This window comes from Bubalus kerabau, chromosome 1 (genome assembly GCF_029407905.1).
Source record: "Bubalus kerabau isolate K-KA32 ecotype Philippines breed swamp buffalo chromosome 1, PCC_UOA_SB_1v2, whole genome shotgun sequence".
NCBI classification, from domain to species: domain Eukaryota; kingdom Metazoa; phylum Chordata; class Mammalia; order Artiodactyla; family Bovidae; genus Bubalus; species Bubalus kerabau.
In genome coordinates, this window is record NC_073624.1 from 91,318,300 (window position 1) to 91,325,281 (window position 6,982).

General features: G+C 43.6%; 1 protein-coding gene across 1 annotated transcript; it reads right to left on the reverse strand.

The window, feature by feature from the left end:
- Positions 1-1,239: 1,239 nt before the first annotated feature.
- On the reverse strand, positions 1,240-3,074 carry LALBA (lactalbumin alpha). Its single transcript, XM_055566327.1, has 4 exons — positions 2,942-3,074; positions 2,457-2,615; positions 1,912-1,987; positions 1,240-1,406 (listed from the first exon to the last, which is right to left on the reverse strand). Exons 1-4 carry the CDS (start codon positions 3,072-3,074, stop codon positions 1,346-1,348), a joined length of 429 nt encoding a protein of 142 aa, XP_055422302.1. The 3' UTR covers positions 1,240-1,345.
- Between the last annotated feature and the right edge of the window lie 3,908 nt (positions 3,075-6,982).

Sequence of the window (6,982 nt, forward strand, 5' to 3'; positions counted from 1 at the left end):
CTGTGAATAGCAATTATTCTAAAACCTTGTAGACTTGGGGGAAAGCATTTTGTCCCATAATTAGGGAAGGAATAGCATACAGTACCCCTGGGAGATGTGTCACATTGTGTTCAAATTCAGACTAAAATCATATGATGAATACCAAGTTATTTCCCGAGAGTTTGTTTTCATAAGTGTAAGAGAGGGATATCCTGTTCACTGCTCGACAGGGCCTATATGTCCCTAAACAGATTATGGCAGCTTCATTTGGGAGCTGCTAGTCTCTGAGACAAGACAAATATAGTCTGAATGCCAAAAGGCCCAGTGGGTATAGAGGTAAGAAGAGGGAATTAGAAGATATTGACAGTTTTCTAACCTCTCTAATAATACTTATGACACTATATCTTGTATTATGTTGCTGTTGTTGCTGCTCAGTCACTATGTCATGTCTGAGTCTTTGTGACCCCATGGACTGCAGCCCACCAGGACTCCCTGTCCCCCACCATCTCCCAGTGTTTGCCCAAGCCCATGTCCATTGAATCTTGTATTATAACTATTTATTAATGTTTGTAGTATACTAGTTTAGGTAAGCGGAGAAGGCAATGGCACCCCACTCCAGTACTCGTGCCTGGAAAACCCCATGGGCGGAGGAGCCTGGTGGGCTGCAGTCCATGGGGTCACTGAGTCAGACACGACTGAGCGACTTCACTTTCACTTTTCACTTTCATGCACTGGAGAAGGAAATGGCAACCCACTCCATTGTTCTTGCCTGGAGAATCCCAGGGACATGGGAACCTTGTGGGCTGCCGTCTATGGGGTCACACAGAGTCAGACACTACTGAAGCGACTTAGCAGCAGTTTAGGTAAGAGATGCTTTTAGTCAACTTTAGATCCCCTCCATAGTTCTTTGAATTATGCTAGGTGATCAATAAAACTCTGTTGAATTGAATTAATACAGAAAGTAATCTCCATCTTTGAGTTGTTATAAGTTCAGTCTCTCTCTCCTCCTTAGTAGAGATAAAGGTGTCTGTGACCCATGGCCAACTACTCACCCTATTTCCTCCCTCTCCTACCAGGAAGAAAATACAGCCAGCCACTCAAAATCAGGCTTTTTATTCAGGACAGAAGTGGAATATGCACTGTTGCATTAAAAGTGCCATCAGGGACATTGAGCAAGGGTCAAAAGTCCAGAGCGCCATTCATGCATCCCTGGAGATTAGTCCTTACATGTCCATTGCCACTACAGGGCCCAGGGCTCAGAGACGAGTTAGCTTCAAGGGGCTACAAAGAAGCAAAACGAGGTAGCCATGGGGCAGAGGAGTTCCAGGAACAGAAAGAGGACAGAAGCAGCAAAGACAGCAGGTGTTCACAACTTCTCACAGAGCCACTGATCCAGCTTCTCAGAACAGAGTGCTTTATGGGCCAACCTGATCATGAAGAAGGAGACAAGGCAAATTACTGACAGGATCTTGGTTAGATTTACATCTAGCTTTATCCCCAGGAAGACTGAAGTGGAAGATTGTGGGTGAAAATTACAGACAGACTTTCCTAGCCACATGGCTAGAGACACTGAGCCACTTGGTGGAGTAAGGTCCATTTTTTAAAACTCCAAGAAAATTGTGGGGCAGTGGTACAAAGGGCGTGTCTTAGGATGTAGGACTGAACAAGTAGAATTAGATGTTCAAGTCCTGGTGAAGGAAATCCTGGATCTCAGCCCTCTATTAGGGAACCCTAGGTAAGAAAATTGTTAACGGGAGTGAAGTAAGTGAAGCTTCAAAATTGGAAACCGGAGTCTGCTTGATGATTTTTGTTTTTAAGATTACATTCTAGCTTAAAAGACCAGGAAATAGAGAGAAAGGAGTATAGTGCTGGGACGAAAGGACTGAGAAGAAAGAGGGGAAAGATTAAGTAAAAAATAGAGAGGTGACTCACCAGTAGTTAATTCCTACTTTATCCAGAATCTTCTTGACACACATAATGTCATCAGTAAGATCATCATCCAGGAACTCTGGCAGGAGTTACAGGTGGAAAAAATGAGAGAGCTAAGTATTACCCAGAAGGGTAATGAATTTCCCTCTTCTCTGGATTTCTCTAAACTAGAGGCTTATGCCTGTTGCCTTCTGGGTGAGAAATTTAATATAGTAATGCCTATCCCTAGGTAAGGACTCCCTTCTCTTCTCTTGGGCAGCTCCTTAGGAATTATCAACTTCAGCAACCAACTTAGTCTGAAAATACAGGGTATTATACATCAAGATCCCCAAACAGCTCAGGTCACCTACCCATGAACTTTAAGAAACTGGGGATTTGGTGTTAATGAAAAATTCTAAGAGCCTCTTACTCGGTATTATCAAGTCCCACAGTTAATTTGGAGTCCAAGGCAGTGAAGCCAGAGGTGTGCTTCACACCAAAAAAAAGGAGGTTATGCCAGGAGTAGGTTTCAGAAAAACACAGGAACAGGGTAAAAAGAAGTTACTCACTATCACAGGAGATGTTACAGATGTTGCTTGAGTGAGGGTTCTGGTCGTCTTTGCACCAAATTTTATTATTTATCTGGAAGAGTCCATATTCTGTGCTGTCATTGTTTTGTACTATGGCTTGTGTGTCATAACCACTGGTATGAAATGTGGTACAGACCCCTGAAAGAAAGACGAAAAAGAGATTTCACAAGGATGTTCGTGTATAGCATAAATGAGGACCTGTATTCCCAGACAGAAAAAGGCTCTCCAACCAATCTCCAAATATGGCAGACCACAGAGTATCTTGATAAGGCGAAAAGAGTTCCAAAGGATCAGACAATGGGAAAAAGGAGAGATAGATAAATAAATGTAATAAAAGAGTAAACAAATAAGAGAATTGTTCGATAATTAAATTAAAAGTAGAGGGGAAAAAGAGGATGAAGAGAATGGAGGGAAAGAGTGAAGAGGATGAATTATGGGACAAAGCAAAATAGCAGGGAACTCACATTCAGGCAAACTGACACCTCCGTAGTCCTTCAAGTCTTTCAGCTCCCGGAACACCTCACATTTTGTTAATTGTTCAGCCTGGGTGGCATGGAATAGGATGCCTACCAGGAGCAGAGAGACAAAGGACATCATTTTGGTTACCCCCCAAGATCCTGAAATGGGGTCACCACACTGCTCACCTCCTTTTATTTGTGGAAAAAGCCTCAGGGGCCCTGGCATCAAGCCTTACATCCAGGAAGAGGATGACGAGAGAGGCCAGTAAAACCAACAAAGAAACATTGAGCCTGCTAGCTTCCTTCAGTAATTTCACCCCACTTTTCCTTTCCTCCCCAGAATCTCTAGTCCATACTAGGTATTGTTACCTGCCCAAGCAGTGTTACAAACATGATCCTGTTTCCCATTTGGCTTTATTTATGTTGTTTCTGGTAGTGTTGGTTCTAGGAAGCAAGATGTGCCCAACATACTTCAGGAACAAAGGGGGCCTCAGGGGTAATACAAGTGAAGCAATCAGAAAATGAGAAAATGCACAAAGGGTCCATGGCCAACTCCTCCTTCCCCTTAGAGACATACAGAATATGGGAAAGGACTGTACATCATCGTATGTCATGGTCCCAGGATCAGAGCTGACACTGGCCCACTCAACCCAGGCATGAAACAAAAGAAGTGTCCCTTGATATCTTGGTTCCTTGTTGAGTGGTCAGGAATAGAAATAGAATATGACCACAGAGACTGAGAATCACATATAACTTGGATCCAGAGACTTTCTATTTCACAAAAATGGAGAACTTGAAAAGTGTGTATGACAGTATCTAGCTACCCTCTGAGATGTTATCAGCTTCCCCATCCCCAACCACCAATACCACTAAATAGCCAGATACCACATTGTAAATCTAAAACTAACAGCTTGCAATAAATGTGTTCATAAATATATAAACTTGTAGACAGCCTCAGAGTAGGCCACAGAAGGTTAAAAAAGAGTGACCCAACCTTTTTGGGAAAGGTGGGAAAACTGGACTTTAAGCACTTTAATATTGGAGTAGTATACACCTGGTAGTTCAGCTGGTGAAGAGTCCACGTGAAATGCAGGAGACTCCAGTTCAATTTCTGGGATAGGAAGATCCCCTGGAGAAGGAATAGGCTACCCACTCCAGTATTCTTGGGCTTCCCTGGTGGCTCAGATGGTAAAGAATCTTTCGGCAATTCAGGAGACCCTGCATTGAACCTTCACTTCACTTCACTTCACTTCACTTCACAGGTGTATACTGTACTGTGCTGTGCTTAGTTGCTCAGTCGTGTCCGACTCTTTGTGATCCCATGGACTGTAGCTTACAAGGCTCCTCTGTCCATGGAATTTTCCAGGCAAGAGTACTGGAGTGGGTTGCCATTCCCTTCTCCAGGAGATCTTCCCAAGCCAGGGATTGAACCCAGATCACCCACATTGCAGGCAGACCCTTTACCATCTGAGCCACCAGGGAAGCCCCACAATATACATTTAGAGCCTATAAAACAAGATTCTGAACCTGAGCTTTAAGATCAGTGTCCTGGAGCATGTAGAGTTTAGGATACTAGTTCTAAAAATTGCTGGCATCAAGCTTCATGCTATGGTACCAATAGCTGTTAGCTTCTTGTATGCCAGGGCTCATTCTCTCTACCTCAGTCTCTAAAACCTGATTTCTTATATTGCAGTGGGTACCCATCCTAAGTAAATAATTTAAGACTTCCAAACAAAGAATACCTAAAAGTTTAGGTATTCTAAACTTTTATATCCTACAACTCTATATGAAGTACTGAAACTAAACAGGACCCTGTGGGGCTTCTGAAAACAGAAGTCTTTTCAAGTCCCCCATTTATTCTTTGTAGGGAATAGACTCCAGCCTCCAAGACCTTACCTGAATTCCAAAGGGCAGATTCAAAAAACTGCCAATCAGGGAAAGTGGAGATGCAGAGACAGGAAGCAGCAGCCAAGAAACAACAGCACAGCCTTGGGGCAGGGTCCTAGTTTCACCTTAAGTGAAGTCGCTCAGTCATGTCAAACTCTTCACGACCCCATGGACTGTGCCTACAAGGCTCCTCTGTCCATGGAATTTTCCAGGAAAGAGTACTGGAGTGGGTTGCCATTTCCTTCTCCAGGGGATCTTCCCAACCCAGGGATTGAACCCAGGTCTCCAGCATTGCAGGCAGACGCTTTACCATCTGAGCCACCAGGGAAGCCCCAAGTTTCACCTTAAGGGATACACATAACAACATCTTTGAGCTCTTTGCAGAATTAAAACCTCCAACAAATGGAAGATGTTAGCATTCATTTCAGAGAAGACTACCTGAGGCCAGATTAAAGGAGTGAAGGCCCTGAACACATCCTACTCTTATCAACAACCCTGCCCTTGAATCATTGCAAAAAAATTCCTCACCAAATCTTCCCAGCTTGGGACACACAGTTTTGAAGGGCATGAGCCCATTGTGTCCTCCCTTTGCTTTGAAAAGCAATACAGCTATTATCTTCTACTTCACCCAAAACTCTGTCTCCAAGATTCAATTCAGTGCCCAGAGATCAAGTTTTTGGCATCAGCACCATGAGTGAAATGAGTGTAGAGGATCTTGGTGTTCCAAGAGAGATGAGCAGAAAGTCCTAATATCAGAAGTGCTTCCACTGCATTTCTCCTCCATTCCATTCAGAGACATTGGAAGAGTACATGGAGAACAGGAATAGAAATTCTAAGAGTACATGGAGAACAGGAATAGAAATTCTATCACCCTAAGCAAGTAACAACAGACTGGTTTGAAATAGGAAAAGGAGTATGTCAAGGCTGTATATTGTCACCCTGCTTATTTAACTTATATGCAGGGTACATCATGAGAAACGCTGGGTTGGAAGAAGCACAAGCTGGAATTAAGATTGCTGGGAGAAATATCAATAACCTCAGATATGCAGATGACACCACCCTTATGGCAGAAAGTGAAGAGGAACTAAAAAGCCTCTTGATGAAAGTGAAAGAGGAGAGTGGAAAAGTTGGCTTAAAGCTCAACAGTCAGAAAACGAAGATCATGGCATCTGTTCCCATCACTTCATGGGAAATAGATGGGGAAACAGTGGAAACAGTGTCAGACTTTATTTTGGGGGGCTCCAAAATCACTGCAGATGGTGACTGCAGCCATGAAATTAAAAGACACTTACTCCTTGGAAGGAAAGTTATGACCAACCTAGATAGCATATTCAAAAGCAGAGACATTACTTTGCCAACAAAGGTCCATCTGCTCAAGGCTATGGTTTTTCCAGTGGTCATGTATGGATGTGAGAGTTGGACTGTGAAGAAAGTTGAGCGCTGAAGACTTGATGCTTTTGAACTGTGGTGTTGGAGAAGACTCTTGAGAGTCGCATGGACTGCAAGGAGATCCAACCAGTCCACTCTAAAGGAGATCAGCCCTGGGATTTCTTTGGAAGGAATGATGCTAAAGCGGAAACTCCAGTACTTTGGCCACCTCATGCGGAGAGTTGACTCATTGGAAAAGCCTCTGATGCTGGGAGGGATTGGGAGCAGGAGGAGAAGGGGACGACAGAGGATGAGATGGCTGGATGGCATCACTGACTCGATGGACGTGAGTCTAAGTGAACTCCAGGAATTGGTAATGGACAGGGAGGCCTGGCGTGCTGTGATTCATGGGGTCGCAAAGAGTCGGACATGACTGAGCGACTGAACTGAACTGAAGCAAGTATGATTGAAAAAATGGCTGGGAGTGAGAGGATGACCTTGAACCATGTGGAAGAGGGATAGATGAGAAAATCTAGTCCTAAAGAATAGTCTTTCCAACAGAGGTGCCTGGTGTAAAATGTCTCCTTCCCAGGGCTGTGGTCTAAAAGTACCTGTAATAGAATAAAATGATGGGCCATGTGTCATGAATCACAGGGACTTTCTAACACTTCCAGACAAGTCAAGGTTTATGGCCGCAGCCTATTTGCCTGTAATTTGGTAGTATCTCTGCCCTTCCAAGAAGCAGCATACTAGGCAAGGAATCACAACTAAATGCAAAAAAGAAAAGAAATA